At 49.5% G+C, this 27018-nt stretch overlaps 1 protein-coding gene across 1 annotated transcript in view; it reads right to left on the bottom strand.

The window, feature by feature from the left end:
- Positions 1–27018, bottom strand: part of RET (ret proto-oncogene) — a 62401-nt gene that overhangs the window by 18766 nt on the left and 16617 nt on the right. Inside the window, exons 2-11 of the mRNA XM_049764590.1 lie at positions 21484–21755; positions 19983–20270; positions 16943–17181; positions 15944–16139; positions 13856–14055; positions 9778–10036; positions 9116–9241; positions 8255–8365; positions 7604–7726; positions 6376–6632 (exon numbers count right to left, since the gene is read on the bottom strand). Coding sequence (XP_049620547.1) covers positions 6376–6632; positions 7604–7726; positions 8255–8365; positions 9116–9241; positions 9778–10036; positions 13856–14055; positions 15944–16139; positions 16943–17181; positions 19983–20270; positions 21484–21755 — 2071 coding nt within the window. The remainder of the gene's footprint in view (positions 1–6375; positions 6633–7603; positions 7727–8254; positions 8366–9115; positions 9242–9777; positions 10037–13855; positions 14056–15943; positions 16140–16942; positions 17182–19982; positions 20271–21483; positions 21756–27018) is intronic.

The following is a 27018-nucleotide window of genomic DNA, read 5'->3' as shown; positions in this document are numbered from 1 at the left end:
GTCCCCCCCAAGAAGCTAAAGATAGAGCTACCCTATGATCCAGCAATTCTACTTTTGGGTGTCTATTCATAGAAGGCAAAATCAGACATTTCCTGATCTTCTGCTAGCTTCTCCACTTTACCAGGCAAGATTAATCTCCCAGTTGACACCCACTTTTTGGACAGATTTACCTCCCTTCAGGTTAGGTCCTTGCAACTCCCATGGCTGACCTCAACCATATCAACAGACTCAGCTCCACATCTACTGATTACACATGCAGCCATACAACAGTTCTATCTGTTGCAGTACAGTTGCACACAGCTATTCTTCTTGTCACTGGGTGAAGATGCTGTGAAGGAAAAGGGTAACTTCCAGCATAATTCCTCAGACACTCCCAGAGGGGCTAAGAACACCTTTAGCATGGCATGGGTCTAGCAAACACAATGGGGGAAAGACTCATAAAAACCCACCAACCAGCTCAGTAAATTCTCAGAGAATGACTTTAATGACACTGTGGGGAAAATGGTCAATGAACTCAAAGAAACAATGACACAGGTAGTCGGCAAAGGACAATGAAATATGAAAGCAGAGATGAAAACATTACAATCAGAAATAATAGAGATGAATACTGTGGTATAAAAACCTCAATAGACGGTTTGAGCTGCAAAATAAAATCAGTGAAGACAAAGATGAAAGAGTTCCAAGATAAGATGGAAGGAAACTTTTAGAAAACAATGGAAGACTGAAAAAAATATCTGAAAAGAAATGAACAGCACACCATAGACTTATGGAATGAGCTCAAGTGGAACAATAAAAAGAATTGCCAGAGTCCTTGAAGAACAGGAAGGTGAGTATGATGAAGTACCAATAGTTAACTAAATCTTAGATAAGAACTTTCCAGATGAAGAATATAGGCAAACCAGATCCAAGAGTACTAGAGGGTTCCAACAAAAATAGATTCAAATAGGGTTGGGTCAATAGCACAGTTGGTAGAGTACATACTTTACACATTGCTGACCTGGTCTTGATCCTCAGCACCCCATATGGTTCCTTGAACCAACCAGGAGCAATCCCTAAATGCAGGAGTAAGTCCTGAGTTCCTTTGGGCATAGCCATAAAACAAAAAAAAAATGTCGCGTAGAAAAATGCCATGACACACTGTATTCAGACACATAAAAGCTAGACGAATCTCACCACCAACACAATAAATCATTTCAGGTAGACCTACTCTCCAGACTCAAATATCTGGAGCCTTCTCAGGATGGGGATAGGCTGAGAGGCCCATTGTTTCCCCCATCCCCAATATCATCTAGCATATAAACCTTGCCCATATTCACAATTAATCCTGAAGAGAAACCAAGTTAGGGAACTGTTTCAGTACCACAGTTCCTGGAGCTTGTTGCAACATATGCAGCCATACTACATCTCCTAATTTTACATTACTGACAGCTTAGTAGAAACACAGCAAATTAGAGAGGAAAATTGTGTAGGACAATTAAGCTCAATGACAGTAACACAGAAGGTCAACTCGCACCAAGTGACTCAATAAATGACTTTAGTAATTCCTCAATGACTTTAGTAACACCCATTTTGAGATTTATGTTGTAATAGTAATATAACTTAATATTATTAATAAATTAATATTAATGTAAATATAAAATATTTTATGCTGGCTAAGTGGGAAGACTCAGGGTATGACTAAAGTAATACCAGGTTTGGGAAACTGGGAATTTTGGTGGATGGAAAGTCACACTGGTGGTGGGATTGGTGTTAGAACATTGGATACCTGAAACAACTGTATTATTAAAACTTTTTTTTTTTTGGTTTTTGGACCACACCCGGTGACGCTCAGGGGTTACTCCTGGCTATGTGCTCAGAAGTCGCTCCTGGCTTGGGGGACCATATGGGACGCCGGGGGATCGAACCTCGGTCCGTCCTAGGCTAGCGCAGGTAAGGCAGGCACCTTACCTTTAGCGCCACCGCCCGGCCCCTATTAAAACTTTTTAATCATAGCATTCAAATAAAGATTCAAACATAAATAAAGGGAATAAAAATCCAAAGACAGAAATAAGGGGCCGGGCGGTGGCGCAAGAGGTAAGGTGCCTGCCTTGCCTGCGCTAGCCTTGGACGGACCGCGGTTCGATCCCCTGGTGTCCTATATGGTCCCCCAAGCCAGGAGCAACTTCTGAGCGCATAGCCAGGAGTAACCCCTGAGCGTCAATGGGTGTGGCCCAAAAGCCAAAAAAAACAAAAACAAAAAAAAAACAAAACAAAAAAAAACGAAGACAGAAATAAAATTTGAAAGCTGCCAAGGTAAAAAAAGGAAATTAGGGGCCGGAGTGGTGGTACAAGTGGTAAGGCATCTGCCTTGCATGCACTAGCTTAGGACACACCACAGTTCGATCCCCCGGCATCCCATATGGTCCCCCAAGCCAGGAGACATTTCTGGGTGCATAGCCAGGAGTAACCCCTGAGAGTCACCAGGTGTGGCCCAAAAAACAAACGGGGAAAAAAAAGGAAATTATATAAAGAGCTTCTTTAAGATTTACAGCAGAGGGGCCGGAACTGTGGCACAAGTGGTAAGGCATTTGCTTGCCTAGGATGGACCATGGTTTGATTCCCCGGAGGCCTATACGGTCCCCCAAGCCAAGAGAGATTTCTGAGGGCATAACCAGGAGTAATGCGAGCATCACCAGGTCTAGCCGAAAAACCAAAGGAAGAAAAAAAAAAAGATTCACAGCAGATTTATCAAATGAAATTCTAGCAAATGAAATGAAAGATAAACAGGTTTTGAAAACAGTTTCATCAATATGCCACTGATTTATAATTTTGTGAATTGTGATTAGTTAGCTCTCTTCATCTATATGTGTGTACATGTCACCATCTCTACAATAAATTTTAAAAAAATCTCTCTCATATGTGGGACAAAAAGAAACACAGTGGTCCGAAACCCTATTGTTGGCCAAGTGATATGGCCTCACCTTGAGGGACAGAGCCAGAGGTAGCTGTGAACTTCTAGTCAATTAACTCCAGTATGGCACGTAGGAAACACCACATTGCAAGTGTGACAATGGGGACACAATGGAGACCTCCACCATGCTTGAACATGGAGATGGTAGCTCTGATTACCTGACAAGCATCAACTACCTACCTACATAGCTTCTTCTTTTAAGAAGAAATATAGAGGATGCTCAAAGAACTCAAAGAAAGCATGGAATGAACTGAATGAACCACAACCAAGATTCAAGAAGATATGAAAACAGAAAAGAGAAAAATTCAAACTGAAATAACAAGACTGAAAAACTTGGTTGGTGAAATGAAAAACTCACTGGAAGGTCTCATTTCATAGAGTAATAACTGCTGAGGACAGAATCAGTGAGTGGGAAGATGAGTTGCATAACAACTCCATACAAGAGGTTGGAAAAGAGCCTTAAAATGGCCAGATGATACAAAAAAAATCTTCAAAGATTGTGAACAGATGAAAATATAAGTCTGGGATAAATTCAACAGAAATAACATAAGAATTATTGGAGTCCCAGAGACCCAGGGAGAAAATCCCCATGAAAAATCAAAGTCAAGGACATCACTTCAAAAGTTCCCAGAGCTAAAGAGTGCATGCATGCAACCAAATCTTTCATGTCCTAAGAGTACCAGCTAAAACAGATCCAAAGAAAAGTACCCCAAGGTACTTTGTAGTCACAATGCTAAATACTACAGATAGGGATATAATACTAAAGGGAAATTGCATACATAGAAGCATCCTTAAGATTTATAGAAGATCTGGGGCCGGAGAGATAGCATGGAGGTAGTGTGTTTGCCTTGCATGCAGGACGTTGGTTCAAATCCCGGCATCCCATATGGTCCCCCGACCCTGCCAGAAGTGATTTTTGAGCGTAGAGCCAGGAGGAACCCCTGAGCGTTGCTGGGTGTGACCCAAAAACAAACAAACAAAAAAACCCAAACAAAAAAAAAAGATTTATAGCAGATTTATCACAAGTAACTCTCAAAGCCTGAGGCAGCCGTGGGATATAATGACAAATCTCAACAAACTGAAGGCTTTGACAAGAATACTTTATCCAGACTTACACTGAAGTTTGAATGAAAAATAATATATATATAGTAAGGGAATAACAAATGGGAAAAAGTCATTGTAATATAAGGTTTTGTTTATAGAATTGAACTTTCATCAGAGGATTGGGAGAATCCTTAGGACACTGGTGGAGGGAAGTATGTGCTGGTAATGGGTGTGGAGTTGGGAGTGATGTATGTCTGAAAATCTAATTAACGGTATTGTAAATTCTCAATAAAGAAAATTTGAAGGGACAGAGATACCAGGCAGTGCTAGTGCTCAGAGCCTACTCCTCCGTTTCAGGATCTGCGTTCCGGAATCACTCTTGGTAGGTTCAAGGGATCATATTCCCATGCACTGGAGAATGAACCTGGGTCAGTCATGTACAAGGTAAGTGTCCTACCCACTATACTATCTCTCTAGTTCTAAAATGTGTTTTTAAATAAATAATGTGATAACATTGACACTAAAAGTCATAACCACCTCACTGTTTGTTATAGCATAATTTTTAATTGCTAAGATATGAAAGCAACCAAGTTCGTGTTGATGAGTGATTGGATTAAGCTGTAGCACATTTGTATGATGAAATACCATATTCAGGTCTATGAACAAAAAAAAGCAGAAATGTTGCCATTTGCAGCAAAAGAGGGAGTTCAAGGAGTATTGAGAAGTGAAATATATGAAAAGGAAAAAAGAAAGTGTTGGATGAGCTCACCCATGGGTACAATATAAGGCTATTAAATTAACAAACAAAAAAATATTAAATCTTGGACATTAACAATAGAACTAAGGATACATGATGGGAGAATGGAGGGTATATATGGGTGGTAGGTTTTGCTTATGAAAAATTAAACAAATCCAGATTAAAGATCTAGGAAAAAAATTTTAAATAATAATGTTAAAATCATTCTGTTCATGGGCCAAGAGATAGTACAGCAGATAAGGCACTTGCTTTCATGTGGCTGACTCAGGTTTGATGCCCAGCAACTCATCTAGTTCCAAGTCCTCTCAGGAGTAAGCCCAGAGCACAACCAGGTTTGTACCAAACAAATGGACAATCATCTTCTCCTTAAGTTGGTCAGTGCTGGGTAGGTGGCAGCAAGGGCACAAGCTTGGCCCTGGGCTAGGGGCAGCGAGGGAAAGTCTGAAGCATGTCCACGCTGGGCATGTTCCCCTTCCTGGGTACTTCCTAGCCAGCTCAAACCCTGAGGGATGCAGAGATGCTGCTGGTGGAATGGAGGAGTTGGAGGGCGTGGGAAGAAGTTTTGGGCGCAGGGCTGTGGGGCTCAACCTCTGGCGACCAAGTGATGAGAACAAGAAAAACTGGGAGAGAGGTTGCAATAGTCCCCACCTCTGACAACAGCCTTCCCAGTCCAGACCCTCGCTAAGGGCAGCAGCCTTTGAGATTGCTGAGGCAGGCCATGGCCCACCCAGCGGGGAGAGGGCTCTGGCTGGTTCCTCCACCAGCTAGGAGTCTCGAGCCTAGCTTCAACTCAGCCACTCCTGTGGCCCCTCAATGGCCCCTCTGCACCCCTGCATCCACCTGGATCGCCTACCAAGACCTTACTGAGTCTCACCAGGTGGGACTGTGTCTTATTGTGGGACTCTGATTTCTTTTTTTGTTTGTTTTGGAGTCACACCCAGCAGTGCTCAGGAGTTACTCCTGGCCCTGTGCTCAGAAATAGCTCCTGGCTCGGGTGATCATATGGGATGCCGGAGATCAAACTCGAGTCCGTTCTGGCGCGGCTGCATACAAGATAAACACCTCACTGTTGTGCTACCACTCCAGCCCCATGGGGTTCTGACTTTTTTCTCCATCATTATTTATTTTGCTTTTTGGGTCACACCCTGTGACGCCCAGGGATTACTTCTGGCTATGTTCTCAGAAATTGCTCCTGGCTTGGGGGACCATTTGGGATGCTGGGGGATCAAACCTGGATTGGCCACGTGCAAGGCAAATGCCTTATCACTGTGCTATCACTCTATCATCTTTAGAATCGAAAGGGACTTTGGGAAATAAAGGCAAAATTTGGGCTCCTTTGTACCAGCTAACTCCCCCTCCTCAGAGAACAAAAGAAAAGATGTCTTGGTGCACCTGTTCCCATTAGGAGAGGCATGAGTGTGTTCCCCATAATCCTCACAGTCCATCTTAGAGCATCCACCCTCTCTACTCTGTGCTGAGGCTCACCGCCTGCATTCTGGCTGCTCGCAGGGATTACTGGAATGTTCCAGGCCTTCTTAGGAGAACAAGGTGACACAAACCTTTCTGGGTGTGGGACCTGGGGCTCTATGGGGCTGGCTCCCTGACACTCTGTGTGGAATCTCACCGGGATTTTGAAGGTGTCCACAGAAACCTGGTTCTCCATGGAGTCGAGTGAGGGCCGGCGGGCACCAGAGGAGGAGTAGCTGATGGGGAAGGCCTGGGTGGGCCGGCGGAACGTCATCTCGGCCGAGGCGATGGGGGGCTTGGGGGCATTCTTGTGGAAACGGTGGATGCAGAAGACGGCCAGCAGCACAGATGCGATCAAGGAGAACAGCACGGCTGCCACCACCACCATGCGGCAGAATTCATCACACAGCAGATCTGTGGGCAGGGTTGGCATTGAGGGGGGGCAGTTTCTCTGAGGCTTTCCCCAGCTCCAGCTGGAGCTGCCCAGGGAGCTGAGATAAAGTAGGCAGACTTATGTGAAGGTGTGAGAGGTTCAGCGGCCCCCTGGGGTCACACAACAGTGGCTGAGGCTGTAGCCCTGGCACCAGCCACAGATCTGAAGCCAGAGACATGTCCTGGAGGCCAGTTGGGGAAGGAAAGGTTTTCCTATTTCAATGTCTTTTTTGTTTGTTTGTTTTGGGGGCTATACACCCAGTTATACTCAAGGGTTACTCCTCGCTCTGCATTCAGCAATTAACTTCTGGCTGGGCTAGGAGGGACCTGATAGGATACTGGGGATTGAATCAACTACATGTAAGTGAACCTTCCTATATGCTGTACTATTTCTCCGGCCCCAATATTTGAATATCTTTTGTATTGTCTTTTTGAAAGGGGAAGTTAATTGCCACAGGGTGTAAGTCCCGGAGGGCCCCAACATTGTACTCTCAAGGCCTTGCACTGAACTATTGGCCAAGAATTACAGGAGGAACGAACCCCTCTATCCCCTTTTGCAGAACTCTTGAGCACTGCCCCAAACCTAGGGTTATCCAGGAATAACTCAGCTCTTAGGAACATCACTGTGACTCAGGCAGGGAATTTTCCATGTACCCAGGAAGAGGACTAGCGGGGCTCTGGCTGGGAGGGAAGGGCCCAGACAGACAGACAGTGCTGTGGGACACTGTGTCTGTATGCTCAGAAGTTGCTGGCCGGAAGTTTGACTTCCAGCCCTACCATTTGCACAGGACTTTGGACCAGAAGGGATCCCAGCTCCTACTGCACATAAGAGGAAACTGAGGACCCATGGGAATGAGGAAGGGGTTGCCCTGAGTTTCTCACTGCTCCTTCTGGGCTCAGAAAGAGCTGGGAAGCCCTGTTCCAGCTGTCCCGGTGGCTGGGCCGCAGCTCACCCTGTATGTCCTCCGGCTCGCAGAAGCACTTCTTGCTGTCCGGGAAGCAGTTGCAGATGCCATAGCCGGCTTTGATGCCCCGACGTTCCCCTGGCTCATGCCCACCAACGATGTTGCCACCCCCTGGGGACAGAAGAAGAGGCCACTGGAACAGCCTGCTGGGCCTCGGGGTCACCTACAGAGCCAGCCCACCAGGGAGCAGGTGGCCCTACCACCTGCAGGACAGCTAATGAACATCCAAGTCTATGGCCATCCTGCACCATGCCAGTTCTCTGCCATGGAGCAGGAAAGAAAACCCAGTTTCCCAGGCATTTGTGGAGGTTCACACAAATTTACTCTTCAGAGAGCAGAGCAGAACAGACCAGAGGCAGCAGAACATATGAAACTGCACCTGCTTGAAGTGGCCAGAGGGACGTTGCAGAGCAAAGGTCAGGCCACCAGATGGTGCCATTAGGCCGGGGCAGAATTCTTCATTGGTATGAAATGTCCTAATGCACATAAATCCCCCGCCCCCAAACTGGGCCCTCTGACTGAACCCCGGAGAGGAGGCAGGGGAAGCCTGAATCTCCTTCACTCTCCTGCTTGCTAAGCCCCACCCCTGGCCCTGTGTCCTTTCGGGGAGAAGGCGCAGGTCCCGTAACTGCAGCTTACGAAGGCAATCCTGAGGGCAGATGTTGAGATCTTTGCTCTCCACAGCATCGCAGCGTCCATCCGGACAGGTTTTGATGCTGGGGGTGCAGGTAGAGAAGTTCCGGGTGATGCCTGCGATACAGAGGGCGGTCACTCATAGGGAAAGATGATCTGAGCCAGGAGGGGGGCACCCAGGTCTCCTGATACCATGCTGCCTCTCATGCAGATTGAGGCCATACACTGCAGATAAGGCCATCTGATTATATCCCTGGCACCACCTACAGGTTCTTGAGCAATGTCAGGAGTGACTCATGGTAACAAAACCAGGAAAAGCCCCCCAGTGGGTGTGGCCCAACTTCCCACTCTGCTCCCCATAACCAAAATAAAAATCAAAAACCAAAAAAACGAAAACAAAAAACCCAAATGTGATTCAAGCAAAGAAAAAGTGTCTCCAGTTTAGCAAGCAGGGAAATCCTGGGGGGGAACACACAGGAATCTTGGGGTATAGGGAAGCCCAGAAAGGGTAGAAGGAAGATAAGGAAATCTCAGAGCACCTTCAAAGAGGCCAAAGAAGCTAGGAACCTTTGCCAATGCCCTCAAAATGTGACAGGCTGGAGCTGCTGTTGGCCACAGCTATATAGGCTCAGGATACTGGGTGGGGAAACCCACCCCTCCAAATGGCCTCTTATTTCTGGAATGTTCCATCTTTGTGTAGACCTTGCCAGCTTGGGTTCTGGAGTCTGGAGGTCAGTGGCCTCTACGTTCCCTTGGGTGCATTCCTGCCCCCACATTCCTGACCTCATACTGGAGGAGGGGGTCACTCTCACAGTTCGGGGGACTTACTGGGACCACCTTCAGCCACCTCGCGCCCTGGGGGCCTACCTCTGCCATCTCCTTGTCTCCACTCGCACCGACCCGTGGGCGAGCCCAGACCGCCGCACTCCTCACACTCTCGCCGTCGCTTGTTGACTGCACAAGACTTGGGGCAGCCACTCTCTGCAGGCACATCTGGGGGTGGCAGGGAGCAGCAGGTCAGGGGACACAGGCAGTATTCTTGGCATTGGCACAAGACAGTCATAATGGAGTGAGGGGACGAACAGTTTCTGAACTGAGTAACTATGAAAGGAGTGCCAATGGCCAGACTCAGTCAGGGGCATACAGGGACACCTGGATGTCAAACAGACAGGGCATGTGTGCTCCTGCCAAAGGCTGCTGACATTTGAAAGGCGCCTCTCAGGGACTCTGCAAAGGGGGCACTGAATGTCCTGCCCCAGAATTCCTCACCACTGACTGAAATGCAAAGTTCCCTGGGGTCCCACAGTTCTGCGGGCAGCTCTAAGGCTGTGCAGGAGACTTAGAGAAACCGGTTGGGTATTGGCCAAGTCAGCCCACATCAACCACTCAGCCTGGCGGAGCCATGTGGAACCATGCTCAGAGTGAAAGAGTCTGGTGGGCATCTGAGGGTGACAGGGGCTAGGACTGGGCATCTAGGCCTGAGCTGGGCAGCCTTTCATCCCAGGATCCTTTGGGGAGTCACCACTCACATGCTCCCTCCATAGTGGCCGTCAGTGTGGCCTGGGCCTGCTTGCGGGTGGAGCGGTCAGTGGCTACCACCGTGTACTGCAGCTGGGCACACTCCGGTCTCCGTAGTGCCTCGGTGTCATTCACGAACAGGATGCCGGAGGAGTCCTCAGTGGCCGTGAGCACACCCAGGGTGCTGCAGTTGGCGTTGGATGCCTGCAGCTTATACTGCATGTGGATGCCGCTGAAGTCCCTGCAGTTTTCCACACACACTTTCCCAACCTGAGAGTGGGCACAGGGTGTGTGTGTGGGGGTGTGTTCAGCTGGGTGGCTGCCCTCTCCCACTGGGTACCCAGTTCCCAACAACATCACCTGTCTGTGCTGTTGGATCCTACAGGCCCAGCCACCTGTCTGTCGCTTCTCTGTCCAGCCTATCACACCCCAGCACAGCATGCTCCTTGGAGTGTATATGAATGCAAGAATGCAAGAGAACCCCCAAGGTCTCAGTGGGGGCTGTGTGGGGAGAGACTAACTTGCCCAATTCATTCCGCACACCCTGGCTTACTGGGCACAAATGCTGACCAGACACCAGTTGTTTTCTGGCTGCTTTAGGTCAGGCCAGTTGCCAACCTTAGTACAGGTGATTGAAGTGGTCCTCCTGGCCCAGAGCATCATCAGCTACATGGGACCTGTGCTGTCCACTGTGAAGCCTACGAAGGATAAGCTTGGGAAAACAGAGTGTGGCAAACTGCTTTTGTTATGTGCTTTTGCTATGCATGTTAAAAGCAGAACCTGTCCTTGCCGCTTTAAACAAAGATATTAAGGATTAACTTCCCATAACTTCCCCAGCCCCAGGGATTGCAATCTTCATTGAGTGTACACATGGATGTCTTCAAGGACAGGATGTGCCAGCCACAAGACCTTCAACAAGATATGTGGCCCAACCCCGTGACACGAGGTGCCGACCACCACAAGATCTTCAACAAGATGAGTGGCCTAACATTATGACACATTGGAAAACTTGTGTATCAGATACTGTACCCTCTCCTACTTGTCCTTTCTGAACTACAAAATTTCCCCCTTTTTCCTTGATTGGGGCTCTCTACTTCAGAAGCTTCTGTCCAGAAGCCCTTGCTAGCTAAAATTAATATACCTGCTTTGTTGTTTGCATTCCTGTTGAATTTGGAGTCTTTATTTGAAGCGGTGGCCTTCCCTGGACCCTAATATCCACCCCACCAAAAATGTCACCAGCCACACCAGGTCTGCAGTGGGGTTCTTGACCTTCAAGGCCTTCAGATCTCAGCTGGGATGCTGACTGGAACCCTTTGGAAACTGAGCGCTAGATAGGTAGCTGCAGATGGGATGGGACTGGCGTTGAGCAGCTGGAGTCTTGCTTATACCCCTTGGTTACTCAAATTAAGAATAAAGGTGCCTGGGCCAGAGATAGTAAAGAGGATAAAGCACTTGCCTTGCAGGCAGCTGACCCTAGTTTGTTTCCCCAAGTCCCTGACTACCAAACCAGGAGTAAGTCCTCAGCACTATCAGGTGTGGCATCCAAAGCCAAAGATGACGCAAACAAAAAGCCAAGAATGAGGTTTTCAGCTTTTGGCTTGAGACCAGAGATTTATCCAATCAAGACAGGGTTCAAGGGTCGGGCCCTGCCACCTTCACACCTTCACACAGTAAATCCGGACTAAGCCCCTTTGGGGCCAGGGAGGAGCTAGGCTAATCCCATGCCTCTTCTTGCAGCAAAGTCAGCTCCTGGGCCCCCAGGCGTGTCCTTCCTTCCTCTTCAGAGGGAACTGCCACAGGCCCACGGACATTCTGCTCTGATTAAAAGTGCTGAAACTGGGCAGAGAGAGGCCAGGCCACGAATGGAGTGTAGGACTCACACCACACTGGAATACAGATGACCCACCTCCAGCAATCTAGTTTAGCTTAACTGCCTTGGCAACTCCTCAGGCCTCTCCTTGTTCCCCAACTGTCTCTGACTTTCATATCCATGAATGGCTGGCAGATAGGGTGCTGGTTCAGTCCAAAGGAGAGTCCTATAAATTCTGGCACAGGTGGAAGTTGTGTGGGAAACAAAGCCACAAGGACCAGGAAAGACAGTCCAACGACAACAGATTTACAATTCTTCCATCCAGGGGAAGAATCGAGCCAGATCACCGCAGGTCAACTTTCACAAGTATTTCCAAGTGCCAGAGAGCAATATGCCAATAGCTGGGAAGACCATTAAAAGAGCTAAGCTCAGGGTTTGTTTGAGGGAGCCCTGTATTCCATTCCTGTCACTGCATGACTCTTGAGCACTGTCAGGAGAACCCCCAGGAGCCAAGACTAGTTCGAGCACCAGAAGGCATTGTCAAGAAACAAGAAAGAGAAACTTTTTTTTTGGCCACATCTGGTGATGCTTAGTCAGGGGGTTACTTCTGGCTCTGCATTTAGAAATCGCTCCTGGCTTGGAGGACCATATGGGAAGCCAGGGAATCGAACCGCAGTCCGTCCTGGGTCAGCCATCTGCAAAGCAAATGCCCCACTGCTGCACCATTGCTCCTGACCCATGCAAGAGAAACTTTTTTTTTTGTTTTTTTTGTTTTTGTTTTTGGGTCACAGCCGGCACCGCTCAGGGCTTACTCCTGGTTCTATGCTCAGAAATCACTCCTGGCAGGCTCAGGGGACCATATGGGATGCTGGGATTCAAACCACCGTCCTTCTACATGCAATGCAAATTCCCTACCTCCATGCTATCTCTCTGGCCTCGAAAGAGGAAACTTAAACAATGGCCTGCAAGAGCCTGTCTGTGGGCCAGTGCTGATCCTCAGTTGTGCAACAGTCCAGAACATTGTTGTAGAGAAAGTTCAACACACTGTTAAACGCTGGCCAATAAGTGAAGGGGTCACTTCCCTTCATCTCTCATCTTCTTGGGTGTGACATGCTTCTTTCGTTTATCTCACTTATAATCTTTATTTCCCAATGGCAAAATGCCAGAAACAACATTGGAAGTGGATTTACAGAAACCAACAGTGAAAGCATTTCCTAGAGTGGCCTGCAGAGGGAGCAGTTAATTTTCACAAATTCCTACCAATTTATTTATTTGTTTATTTATTTATTGACTTGATTTTTGGGCTACCCCTGCAGTACACAGGGGTTACTCTGGCTCTTCACTCAAGAATCACTCCTAGCAGGCTTGAGAAGCCCCATAGAATACTGGGGATCGAACCTGGCAAAGTTCAAATAAGTATGCAAGGCAAATGCCCTACCCACTGCTATTATTGCTCCAGTCCCCCCCACATCCATGGACAGTTTCAATGTTTCTGCAAACTTCGTCTTGTTTCGTTTTGGGGCCACACCCGGTGTTGCCTGGGACTTACTCCTGGCTCTGTGGTGGGGCTTCATTCTTGGTGATGTGACCATTTGTGGTATTGGGGATACAACCAGGGCTGGGAAATGTCTTAAGCTCCATGCTAATCTCTGTCCCCTGGAAACCATTTTTGTTTTTTGTTTTTGTTTTTGTGTCACACCCGGCAATGCTCAGGGGTTATTCCTGGCTCTACGCTCAGAAATCGCCCCCGGCAGGCTAGGGGAACCATATGGGATGCCGGGATTCGAACCAGCGACCTTCCGCATGCTAGGCATGCTGTGCTATCTCTCTAGCCCCCTGAAAACCATTTTTAACTTAACAACACCAGAAAGTGTTTTTGTTTTTTAAATTTTGGGCCACACCTAGCAGTGCCCAGGACTTACTCCTGGCTCTGCACTCAGGAATCACTCCTGGCGGGTTCAGAGGACCATATGACCATATGGGATGCCAGGGATTGAACTCAGGTCTTCTACATGCAAGGCAAACACCCTATCCACTGTGCTATCGTTCTGGCCCCATTCACCAGAAAGTTACCAATTCTTTGTAGTTAGATTTATCTGACATGGCTCTTACATTAGTATAAAAACATGTTTTAAAGATAACAAGAAGGAAGAGGGCAAAAGGAAAGGCCTTCAAAGCCTGATCCAGTTCACGAGCTCCTCCCAGGGGTCCCCTCGTGCCCCAGTCTCACCTGCGATCCCCTGAACACAGTAGTAAGGGGTTAGGGGTTCCAGGCTCACCTGGGCGAAGCGGCTGGCATCCCTGTTCACGGTAAGGGAGTAGGACTCGGGCAAGCGCAGGTTGATGGGCAGCACAGACACGTTGAAGTGGAGTAGGAGGACGCCCTGCCCTGGGCCCTGGAAGTCTGAGTCGTTCACCAGCACCGTCAGCTGCAGGTTGTGGCTCTCAGAGATGGGCACACTTCGGTTGAGAACCAGCCCTATGGGAGGGGGAACCCCTGTGACTGATGAACCCCAAGCAACCACCCACCTGTCTATCCCAGTGGTGGCCCTGGACATATACGCATGCCCACTGGGAGCGGGAGATGCTTTCTCAGCCATGGCCTATACCAATGCTTCTCAAATAGTGGGGCTCCGTAAAGTGGGGTGCGTTTGACCTCGGCAAACACTGTTATAACAAGCTAAGCCCCGCGTTTATGTCTCTGTAAGTCTCTGAAACTGAGAGTTGCTGTGTCCTGTTTCAAACCCCGCTTCGGAAAGCTATGCATTGCAAAACACGCTCATCGTAGCCATTCATCCAGACATCACCTCTGATTAAAAAATCAGCTCAAATTATTTGATATATATTTGTTTTGCAGATTAAAGTTTTTTTTAAATAAAAGATACTATTTACAGTTGTGCGGGGGGAGCATGAAAATGTTTTCTTCTTCCTGGGGGGGCATGACAGAAAATAATTGAAAAGCACTAGCCTATACTGAACTGGAAGCCCAGAGAAGGTGTCTCAGCTGGATAGGACTTGGGTGTGTGTGGGGAGGGGAGTGGAGTGTTGGGGAGGGTGCAAGGAGGTATGTGGGACCTGGTGTTTGTGTGGTGAAGCATGTGGGAGCACGGGTGTGAATGTAGGGGGCCGAGTATGTATGTGTGCGGGTCGAAAGTACTTATAGAGATATGCAGAGTACAAGGGGGTATGGCATGTGTAGATGTGTGTTGAATGTGTGTGTGTCTACTCTTTTTTATATTTTTTTGGCCACACACACTCCTGGCTCTGCACTCAGAAATTGCCCCTGGCAGACTCAGGGACCATATAGGATGCTGGGAATCGAATCTGGGTCCGTCCTGGGTCAGCCTACCACAAGGCAAACACCATGCCACTGTGGTATCACTCTGGCCACCTTTTCTTTTTTTCTTTAGAGAAGCATGCCCTACTGCTGTGCCATTGCTGACCCCAGTGTCTGTCTCTGTCTGTCTGTCTGTCTCTGTCTCTCTGTTTCTGTTTCTGTCTCTGTCTCTGTCTGTCTCTGTCTCTGTCTCTCTGTCTCTGTCTCTGTCTCTGTCTCTGTCTCTGTCTCTGTCTCTCTCTCTCTCTCTCTCTCTCTCTCTCTCGTGGTGTATAGGCCTATGAAGAAAGGCTGAATTATGCCAAGGCTTCTCCATACCATTACAAAGAACTTTCCAGCAGCTAGTCCTAGAGGACCTGGCCCCACAGCTCCTGTCCACCCAGGACCTTGCACACATTGCTCTACCTGCCATAAGCTGTGGCCATGACTCTAGTTTAGGGGACACAGAGGCTATAAGAAGCAGCATCTCCCACTCATAGCATGACAGGAAAGCACCAGAACAAGGGTGCCACCCTTCCATAGATCCTCAAAGTCTTTGCTGTAGGTCCAGATAAAATAGGATCAGACCAGGCAGAGTATAAGGGCATCAAGAATTCCAGGTTCTTCCACCAGCACAGACCAGGACAAAGGCCAGAATACAGGTAAAAAGGACTGGCAGGGGAATGCAGGTGCAAGAACCTGGAGCTCAGAAGGCATCCTGTGAGCATGGTCCAACCCTGCCAAGCCACACCTGGCCCTTCCTTACTGTTAAGTTTCTGTTTTGGAGCCATACCTGGAAGTGCTCAGGGCTAACTTCTGACTCAAAAGTCAAGGATCACTCCAGGTAGACTTGGAGGACTTTATGGGGATCTGGATTGAACCCAGGTTAGGCGTGTGCAAGGCAAGGGCCTTATAGGTTGTGCTGTTTCAGGAAGCATTTATTGTTTTCTTTTAGGGAGCCTAGGGCTGCTCCCAGAGATTCTCAGCCAAGTGGCTGGAGGATGAGATCCTGCAGCCCCCGCACCCCCACGACGTTCACTGGGCCCCTTACTGTAATCGTGCACCGTCTCCCGCACCGAGCTGCCGTTGACTTGCACCAAGGTCTCGTTGGGCAGGTGCTCCACGCGGATGGTCTGCAGGACCCAGGGGTCGCTGGACAGCAGCGTGCTAGTGTAGCGTCTCAGGAGCTCCCCGGATGATGGCACAACATCAGCATCAGAGACACGCAGGGTGGTCAGCACGGTGCCCTGCAGAGACCATGGATGGGGTTCTGGTCAGGGCCAGCAAGAGAGACTCACAGCTGCTTGCAGCCCAGAATCAGAGCCCCCCCAAAGCTCAAGGTGAGCCTGACCCATCACCAGTACAACTTGATCTGCCTTCAAGACCTCCCCTTGCCAGGTGGCACGTACACACTTGCAGCAAGGATAGGTGAGGGCAGAAGTCTCATGCCCTGCTGAGCATCCTTCTCCAGGTCCCTGAGTGGCAGAGCGAGCATCCACTCCCTAAGAAACACAGGCCCCCATGCTGGAGAGGGATGGCTATATAGTACAGCAACAGATGGCAGAACCAGGGTCTAAGCCCAGGAGTACCCCAGACTATTGTCCAATAAGCATCTTCCATACTCCCAGCTGGAAGAGGCTATGGAGAGTCCTTGGCACAGCTGGTGCAGAAACCTAAGCTTTCCTGGTTAACTAGATTCCCTGTGGTCCCCACTGGGCCATTCATCCTCCATTAGCTGTACCAAGGGGGATTGCTATTGCGATGGCCAGTAGGTGGCAGCCACGCTCCACCAGCAAGGACCAGAGAAGGGGACAGGCCTGAGGCGGGCGTGGCAGCTCAGCGATGTCCACCAAGAGGACTTTGTCCCCTGCAGATAAGCCTTGGAGACTTCCTGCAAAGGTCTGGCAGCAGGTGGAAGAGAAAGCGACCCCGCCGACCTCCACATTGGAGCAGTGCATGTAGGTACAATGTGCATCCTAGAAAATCCTCCCCATCTGGGAGGACAAGGGTTGCAGGACAAGGGTTGTTGGGGGGCAGACCAGTGCATCACCTCCTTCCTCTTGAACTCCACCACAGCATTGGCGGTGTCCACGCCCCCGAGGAAAGTGGGTGCCGAGTCGTCCTCGTCGTACACGATCACGGGGCAGGGCACCATGAGCTTCTTCTCCAGGGTACCCTGGCGCACTGTGCACTGGGCCACCAGCTGGTATTTCTCCTGCTGTTCGCGGTCCAGGGCCCAGCGGGTGCTCACAGTTAGGCAGTCGGGTTCACAGTGGAAGGGCCTGTTATCTGCACACCAAGCACAGAGGATATGCGGGTGACAAGGGGTCAGGCAGTGGGGACAAGGCTGCTGCCAGGAATGGGGAAGCAGTGAGGGGGCTTTGTGCTGGGGATGTGTGCGAGCAGGCTTCCCAATGTGGTCCATAGAGCTGGTGGTACAGGAGGCCTGCTCCCCTCCTCACTAATTGGGAGAGCTGGACACCCCTTTATTCTTGCTAGTGCTCTGTAGATTTAATGCAGAGGGAAGGGGGTACCATCTTAGCCAGGCACAGACCCAGGCATCTAGCTCCCTGCCTTGGCTGGTTGGTTGGTTGGTTTTCTTTCCTTTCTTTTTATGATCTTCCTCCCTCCCTCCTTCCCTCCCTCCCTCCCTCCCTCCCTCCCTCCCTTCCTTCCTTCCTACCTCCCTCCTTCCCTCCCACCTTCTCTCTCTTTCCCTTCCCTTCCCTTCCCTCCCCTCCCCTCCCCTTCCTTTCCCTTCCCTTTCCTTTTCTCTTTCTTTCCACACTTAGCAGCTCTCAGGGTTACTCCTAGCTCTGTGCTCATTGGTGGTGGGAATGTTGCACTGGTGAAGGGGGTTGTTCTTTTTATGACTGAAACCCAACTACAATCATGTTTGTAATCATGGTGTTTATATAAAGATATTATTAAAAAAAAGAAAACCACAAACACCAAGTGTGCTCAAATATATATGTAGATAATAAAGAAACAGCAAGCAATTAACTCGTCTCCAATGGAAATACCCTGAGATATGATCAATAGAACTATGAACTAAAAATGCTAAGTTGGAGAAAGAATAGGAACTTGAAATAATAGGGGAGGTATCTTGATACTCTGATGCTACAAATATATATATATATATATATATATATATATATATATATATATATATAGAAATCCCCCCTGGCTCGGAGGACCATATGGGATGCTGAGGATCGAACTCGCATTCATCCATCCTGCGTCAGCTATATGCAAGGCAAATGCCCTAGCACTGTACTACCACTTCTGCCCCTTTTATTGTTTTTTTCTTTTAGAGAAGCAGTATGTGCTCATTTTAGGAAATGTTAGAAATGAAGCCATAACCCAACCATTGGAAACCAAACATGGTGGACTTCTGGTGTGCAACTTACTATGAACACACAAATATTTTCCACTGCCAGATCCAGGGCCTGCTCTAGGCTTCCCGGCTGTAAGCCCCATGTTTGTTATTGTTTTCTGTACTCCTGTTTCCTCACCAGGGGGATAGGTTGTTATTAGAGCTCGTTCTTACCTTTTAATACTAGTTCTGGAATTTGTCCATCAGAAATATTTCAGAAAAGTGAAAGCCCTGAAGGCTTCAAGGTCAAAACTAATTTCATCCCTTGTAGACAGAGCAATACAGCAGGTATGTGCTTGCCTTGCATGCAGCCAACCCGGGTTAGATCACTGGCATCTCATATGATTCCCTCAAGCCTACCAGGAGTGATCCCTGAGTGCAATCAGGAGTAAGTCCAAAGCACTAAAGGGTGTTCACCAAAACAAACAACCCCCCCACAAAACCTAATCCCCCCCAAACTAATCTCATCTCATAGTCAACCACAATGGGGAGGTTGAGGTGTGTGTGTGTGTGTGTGTGTGTGTGTGTGTGTGTGTGTGTGTGTGTGGGTGTGTGTCTGCGTGCACGCACTCGCCTGGGGTTATGCTGTCTCTATGGGAACAATCTCGAAGCTCTGGAATCCATCACCCATTAAATATGAATTAGGTATAGAAGATGCTCCTGCATTCCCCTCTGTTACGGTTATAAAAACCTATGGTCAACAAAATTCAATTATTGCAAAAGAGAGAGCAGCATATGCTTTGTTGACAATCTTGCACAAAGGTATCCATCTGGCCCCAGATGGAAGAAAATGGGGGGGGGGACGATGACTTTTCTTCCTCCGTGACATTTCCTTCACCTTCATCACCGTGTGTGATGTAGTATGCATCTGACTAACACCGAATGAACCCTGGTTCCTCCTCCCATGTTCCTTGGGATCCCTAATCACTTCATTTTCAATGGTTTCCTGGTACTTCTCAGTGCCTACTCAGCTGCAAACTCTCATTGAAAGGGTTACCTCTTTCCCTGCTCCCACCCAGGCACCCGTTGTGCAGCAGGTCAACTTGAGGTACCACCAGCAGCCCTTGCATCTGTTTAGGTAGCATCCTGGAACCAAGTCCCTGCTAAGTTCCTGCTGGCTCTTGACGCTCCACATTCAACTCAGAAATGTGAGTTGAGAGGAAACCCTGCAGGATCTTCCTTCAACCCTGCTCAAAGGCTGCTTGATGTTCTATTCTTGAGGCTGACTTAGTAGTTCCCCATCTTCCCCTGGCCTTTTTGCCTCCCTGCAGTCTCCTAATTATCCTCTGACCAGGCATGGCCTGTGCCTTTGCTCAGGCCTTTGCTCTGGCTCATATCCTTACTTCTTGGACTAGCGCCTGGCCCATGGCAGGCTTGTAAGGGAAATTGCTGGAGTATTCCACTAACTGCTGGTGGGATGTGTTGGGAATACAAAAGAGTTGGTGCCTGGGGCTGGAAAGATGGCAGCAGGCAGTAGGGTGTTTGCCTTGCATGCGCTAACCGAGAAGGGACTGCGGTTTGATCTCCCGGCATCCCATGTGGTTCCCCAAGTCAGGGGTGATTTCTGAGTGCATAGCCAGGAGTAACCCGAGCGTCACCGGGTGTGGCCCCAAAAACCAAAAAAACAAAACAAAACAAACAACAAAACCAAACCAGCAACAACAACAAAACAGTCGGTGCCTGGTACAGAGCAGGAATGAGAAATGGTCCTCACCTTCCAGGAGCTGGTAAGTCACATTGATGTGTGGGCACAGAAAGTGCACAGGAAGTTGGCGGAACTGGTAGAAGATGCCGGGAGGCCTGTTCTCCCGGATGCGGAAGGAGAGATCTGACGGGGGGAAGCAGAGATCCTTGTCTTCGAAGGTGTCACACGTAGGAAAGGACATGTTCATGAAGCAGAAGTACACACGGGCACACCCTGGCCACTGGCATTCGCTCTCCCGCTGGGATGTGGGTGACAGGTAGACGTGAAGGTAGACAGTGAGCTGAGGGAAGCCTCCATCTGCAGACAGAAGAGATGGTCTATGCAAGGAGGCCCTGCCACACCTGATGGGCTGATGACAGCGGTGTTTCTGGATCGGTGCAAAGCTCAGGCCTCACCATGGCCCTCACCTGGCTCTGCTCTGCATCGTCCCACATGCCCCTGACTGTCCTGTGTTCCCTAAGGGCCTGCCACCCTGCTCCCCATCACTCAGGCCTCAGCTCAGGGTGGGTAACTTGATTACATACCCCACTGACAGACTTCTCCAATGCCTCAAGGGCAATATTTCCAGCAGGCTCCATGATGGAGACAACAGTTTCCCTGCCTCCGTAAGTCCCCTCAACCTGAATGTGGGTTCCTTCAGTACCCTCATTCCCCATAGCTTCTCCATATCCTGAGTATTGTCTGTGCAGCCTCAGGTTCCATCTATGGTGACACCAATCCCCCAATGGTCACAAATTCTCTCTCAGCTTCCTGTCAAGGGTTGCAGCTTCAGCTGGGTCAGGTGGTGACCAGCCAGCCAGCAGACCTCTGGCCAGGTCCACTTTGGTCTGCACCCCAGAGATCCAGTTTTTCAGAATCCTCAATAAGGGCAGAATGTGTGTGGGAGTAGGATCCATGGCAGATGCGAGGGTGAGGGACCCAACCTGGTTACTTTGTTCAACTGAAAGTCACCTGTGGTCACTGCGGCCTCAGGGTCAGCCACCTTTTCCCCTGAATGCTATCCCCTTCTTTCCTGCATATGGCCTGAATGGGGCCTAGTGAAATTCCCATGTCTCTGGAGTGGCCATTCCTTCTGCTCCTTTCCAATCTCCCACTCCAGCCTCCTCTCTGACTCATGTCCTGAGAAGCTGCAGGGCCCTTTTTCACCCCCTTCTTTTCCACTCTTCCCTGGTCCCTCTAGTCAATTAAAAACAACTTACTGTTGCCCTGGCAAATGCCAAACCATTTGCTAAATCCAAACCTTGAGGGTTCCCTACTCCCTTTCCAAAACCTTCTTTCATAACCATAAATCCTGATTATCCCAACTGAAAAAGACTCTTGGGTCCATTCTGGGAGGAGCCCCTCGAAGTCCTCCCACATCCCAACAGTCTCAGGAAGCCTTTGGGGATTGTTGGCCCAAACTTGCTCTCATTAGGCCTGACACAGAGACAGCAGCTAGCACCAACTCTGCCTTCCAGTCAAACCCAACGCAGGCAAGGCGGGGGCCCTAAAATGGGTGGGCGCTCCTCACTTCGGATGCTAAGCTTCTCCCAGGTGCTGTGGTCCAGGCTTTGGTTCAGGTAGAGGAGGCCCGTGTCCTCCTCTATGCGGATCCAGATGTTCTCCTGCAGCCGTGTGCGGTAGGCGCCATAGAGGTACTGGCCCAGCCGGAAGCTGGGCACCTCCTCGGGGAGGTCTCGCAGGGCATGCACATAGAGCAGGGGCATGCCGGCCTGCTGGTCCACATACAGCTTTTCCCAGTAAGTGTCCCTGGAGAAGTAGAGTCCCAGCACGGCTGTGGGAGTGAAGAAGGAAGCATGTGAGGAAGTGAGGAAGTGGCTTTTATCTCCCACAGTGATGTTGGTTGCTTTGACAAGCCCAGATTTCCTTGTTTGTTTGTTTATATTTTTTGTTTTTTGGGTCACACCTGGTGACACTCAGGGGTTACTCTTGGCTATGCTCTCAGAAATCGCTCTTGGCTTGGGGGACCATATGGGATGCCAGGGATTGAACCCAGGTCAGTCCTGGGTCAGCCTCATGCAAGGCAAATGCCTACTGCTGCGCCACTGCTCCAGCCTCAGATTTCCTTATTTAAAATCTGATCTTAGTCAGACTTTCTCAAGGGTCACCTCTGGGAACATTGACACGAGTACTCGTGTCATGGAAAGTGAGGTGAAAACGCGTGAGTTTAAAAGAGGAAGAGGCAGTGCAAAGCGAAGGCAAAATTCTTCAGCATCTGGGTTCACTTCCACTTTGGGGCAGACTCCCTATTTCTCCGAGGACTCAGGTGAACCAAAGCTACCAATAAGAGAAGCAGGTCCTAAGTCAAGAAAGTTACACATCTGGGGCCGGAGAGATAGCACGGAGGTAAGGCGTTTGCCTTGTATGCAGAAGGATGGTGTTTCGAATCCCAGCATCCAATATGGTCCCCCGAGTCTGCCAGGAGCGATTTCTGAGCGTAGAGCCAGAAGTAAGCCCTGAGTGTTGCCGGGTGTGACCCAAAAACCAAAAAAAGAAAAAAAAAAAAAAAAAGAAAGTTACACGTGTTCATTAAAGCATTAAAGTCAAACATGTGACCCAACGATCACTCCCCATTCATTCCAAATAAGTAAAAGTACATGTCCGTGAGGTGACTGAGTCCCAGCCACTAGCCTCTCTCAGTGGGAGGACAGATAAGCACCACTTGGTGGTCATGTACTGGGTGTCCACATTGTTACAGTTGAGTTTTGATCCACACAATCCTGGCATGTGAGCAAAAACATTTCACATGCCACCACTCCAGGCCTTTTATTTCTTGGCTGTGGAGGGTTGGAAGGCCTCTCACTTGGTGCTGAAGAGACTCTAGAGGCCAGTCTCAAACTCCTCGACTCTTCAGCCCCACAGGTTGACATTTTAATGTTAGGGTCTGAGGATGTGCTCCTGAGCAGGCTCAGCAGGTCCAGGATGACCCAGGGCACCATGCAGTGCTCCTGGATCTTCTTAGCTACACTTGACAATGCTCAGAAGCCAGTATGTGGTGCCAGGGTCTGAGCCAGGGTTGGCCCCTGCAAGGCAAATGCCTTACCCACTGTGCTGTCTCTCTCAGGCTTCATGATTCTGGGAGTCTAATGAAGACCCTCAGACAGGCACCTGTTGGGATGGGAGGCAGCTCCAGGGCTTGGAAGCTCCGCCCCCCTGACAGGTATGGGAGTCCTGGGCATATGCAGTTATCACAGTGCCCAGTACCAAGATTTGTAATTTTAACTAATGTAATTTATTTATCACAGGGGCCAAAGGGTTGTCATGCCTTGTAGAAATTAAAAAGTAGCCCCCCTCATGGCAGTACCTGCTCCCACCCCAAGTCTGTCTTGTTTTATTTTAGGGCCACACCTGGCAGTGCTCTAGACTCACTTTTTGCTCTTCACCCAGGAATCACTCTTGGTGGGCCCAGGGACCGTCTGAGATGCCAGGAACCAAATCCAGGTTGTCTGTGTGCAAGACAAACACCCTACCTATATACTATTTCTCTTTCCTCAACAATTCTGAATTTGGACACAGCGCCCAGACTGGTGTCCCATCTTCTGAGCCTGGATCATGGGCAATGGGAGAATTTCCTCTTCCGAAGCATTCCAGAAGGTTCAGAGCCAGAAGGGCCAGTGAGAACTGCAGTGGGGCCAGCGGCTGAGGATACTCCTGGATGAGGGAGGTCTGACAGCCTTCCTGCCTCCCCAACCCACAATCCTCTCCTTTGCTGCAGGGGTTGATTCTGCTGCAGCTTCACTGCCTCTCAGTAGAGGGGTGCAGATAAATATCAGACAGGTTGGATGGAGGCTGTGGGGGCACAACTCCATTACAGGACCAACACAACCCACGACCAACCTCGTATCCATACATCAGCCAGAAGCACCTCAGGTAGAATGCAATGCTTTTTGCTTGAGGGCAGAGTCAGCCATAGAAAGGGAATTAATCCACCACTGAGACTTCCCAGAGGAATCCCTCAGCCTGAATCTCACAGGCACCAGGCCTCGACCTCACCCCTGACTGGATATGGGTTTCCATCTGCCAGGAGAGATGCCCCACTCAGCCTGGAGCAGGAAGGCCTGGGTGTGGTACTGTTAGGTGTGGCCCTAAAACAAAACAAGACAGACTTAGGCTGCGGAGGGCTGAGGCCATTAAGGGAGCTGCAACCTGGCCACAGAAAGAACATGGTCCAGGGCCCCTCAAAGTGGGTAATTCAGCAGAGTAGGGATTGTGGCAGCATGCTGGAGTGCAGAGGCACAGCCACGGTACCCCAGCCACCTCTTCACCCATTAGGAGGGATCTGAGTTACTGGTGCCCAGGGTGCCAAGTTTCAGGGTTATGGGTGTGGGGGGTGGGTGGGCATAGGGACAATTCCAGAACCCCAAATCTCCTGAGTATGCCCAAGTCATACATAGAGATGTGGGGTCTGAATTCTGAACCCTGAGTAGGGATTGCGGGACATGAAGTAGCACAGTTTCTGCCTCATCTCTCTGAGGACACTCCAAGTCTTATCTGGCAGCAGGCTATGCTGGGTACTTCTGTGTAGGTACCCTGGAAACTGGGCAGGGTGCGTCTCTCCATGGTCTCTGTCCAGGTACTTGGGTGAGGTGGGGCTGGCTGAATTCCCACTATAACACCACATTAAGTGGGAAAAGGGGTTTCCTGCCTGCTCAGCCTGCCTGATTCTAAGATCACAGGGCCTCATCTGTGACTGCCAAAAGAGATTTGTGGCTCGGGCACTGACGGTGAGCAGAAACCCTCTCAAATACACTTAAAATGCCTCCCAGGTGGTCCCTCGGTGCAGCCCAGCGATCTTAATGCACCTCCTGTCACAGACACCTCCCGGGAGAGAAGCACATGGGGAAAAGGGGTGGGGGGAGAGGACGCAGAGCTGCCATGGGGGCGGAGAGCAGCCTGCACAGTCCCAGAAGGCTACACACTTTGTTTAATGTAACATGACCGATGCCTTGAGATTTCTCCCTCATTCTAGAGCAAAGGAACCACCTGGCTCCTGGTAACTGGCATCGGACAAGATTGTGCAGTCTCTGGACCACAGGTTCTCCCAATCTGGATGAAAATGGTCTGTGAATACTGATGGAGTCCGATCAGGCAGTTGCCACACTGGCTGCCTGCAGGTCCCTTTGGGCCCCTTCTCCAGGGCAGAACACTGAGGCCAGGGGATGACTAGATACAGGCTACATCCCATATAGGGTGTGAAGGCTGACAAGAGCAAAACCAGAGCCAGGTTTTGCAGCCTACAGTCATCCCTGAATCTTTTGTCTGACAGAAAAGGCTCTTCTGTCCTGGGCTCAGACCTGCCTCTCCCCTTTGGGCCTGGAAAAGCCTCCCCCTGTGAATGATACAGTAACAGGGCATCCTCCACAGTCCAGTGGTCCTCAAACTATGGCCCGCGGGCCACATATTGTATTTGTATCTGTTTTGTTTCTTCATTGCAAAATAAGATATATGCAGTGTGCATAAGAATTCGTTCATAAGTTTTGTTTTGACTATAGTCAGACCCTCCCATGGTCTGAGGGACAGTGAACTGGCCCCCTGTTTAAAAAGTTTGAGGACCCCTGCTCCACACCCTGCCCTGTACATAGATACCCAGCATCATTGCGCTGCTGGCAGACTTTGCCAATGTCACTCCCAGTGTCACAGTTGTGCGCTGTGGATGACTCATGAAGGAGCAGGCCTTGGCTTGCCTAGGAAAAGCAAGCGGGAACCCATGTGTGGTTCATGGCACATTCGCCAAGGACCCATATTACAATCCACATTTGGGTGGACTGACGGAAGCTTCCCAGTCTGTGTGTGTATGTACATGTGAACATGTGTGCACATGAATGTGTTTACAGGTGTTTGTACATGGGTGTGATTGTACACACCTGTGTACATGTGAGCAGGCATGTAAGTGTAGATGAAGTCAAGAGTTGCACCAGTCAAAACTTCACCTATCCCATCCCATGCAGAGAAAGATGAACCGAGGCTGGATGAGAGGCAGTGCCCTCCCTTGGTGACTCCAACAGTGTCTTCATCTGCTGCAGTCACAGCCCTTAGGAGGTGCCCCTTCCCCACCGGAAGCAGTTCCAGGGGCTCTGTACTTGGGGATTAATTCACATCCGATGCAGGTATAGCCAGGACTAAGCTCCTCCTTCTTCTAGTTTATGACTCCCTTCCCGGGGTCCTGGATACCTGCAGATGGGGTGGCTCAGGTGCCAGCATTGTGCCTACACCCAGATCAAGGGCCCCTCATGGTGATTGGGCAGGCTCTAAGGACAAAGGGCTTTGATGTAGCTTGTCCTCTTACCCACTGCTCCTTCTGGCTTCTACTGCCTGGGCAGCAGCAGCACAGAGGGTGGTGGCACCAGGCTCTGTCCCATCTGCACCCCAAAGCATACCGACCCCCCGATGCTTCACAGGCACCAAAAGTCACATCTCTTCTCAGCATGTCTGCCCATAGTCTCCACCCTGGCCATGTACTAGGGCTGCAACCTAGCTACTTAGCAGGTTAGGGTTCTCTCCTGGGCATATCCCAGAGCTCTCCCAAATTACAGCATTGTACAGTTAAAGAGCTGTCACAGGTAGGGGGCTAGAGAGATAGCACAGCGGTAGGGCATTTGCCTTGCACACAGCCGATCCAGGACAGATTATGGTTTGAATCCTGGCATCCCATATGGTCCCTTGAGCCTGCCAGAGGCGATTTTTGAGTGCAGAGCCAAGAGCAACCCTTGAGCATTGCTGGGTGTGACCCAAAAACCAAAACCAAAAAAAAAAAAAAAAAAAAGAATGGTTACAGGTAAAGAATTCTCTCAGGCTAGGGCTATATGGTGAAAAGGGCTGGAATGGATGATTTGTAATTCAGAGTTCAGAATTGAATCCTGGCCCTATAGAATCCCCTTGCATCATGGGGAGTGACGGCTAAACACCATGCCAAGAGTAGCTCCTCAGCACTACTACTATGGCCCTAAAAATCAAAACTAAAACAGAAATAATTCTCTCTCTCTCTCTCTCTCTCTCTCTCTCTCTCTCTCTCTCTCTCTCTCTCTCACACACACACACACACACA

The sequence above is a fragment of the Suncus etruscus genome, chromosome 17 (assembly GCF_024139225.1).
Source record: "Suncus etruscus isolate mSunEtr1 chromosome 17, mSunEtr1.pri.cur, whole genome shotgun sequence".
Lineage (NCBI taxonomy): Eukaryota > Metazoa > Chordata > Mammalia > Eulipotyphla > Soricidae > Suncus > Suncus etruscus.
This window is presented reverse-complemented; position numbering and strand designations above follow the sequence as displayed.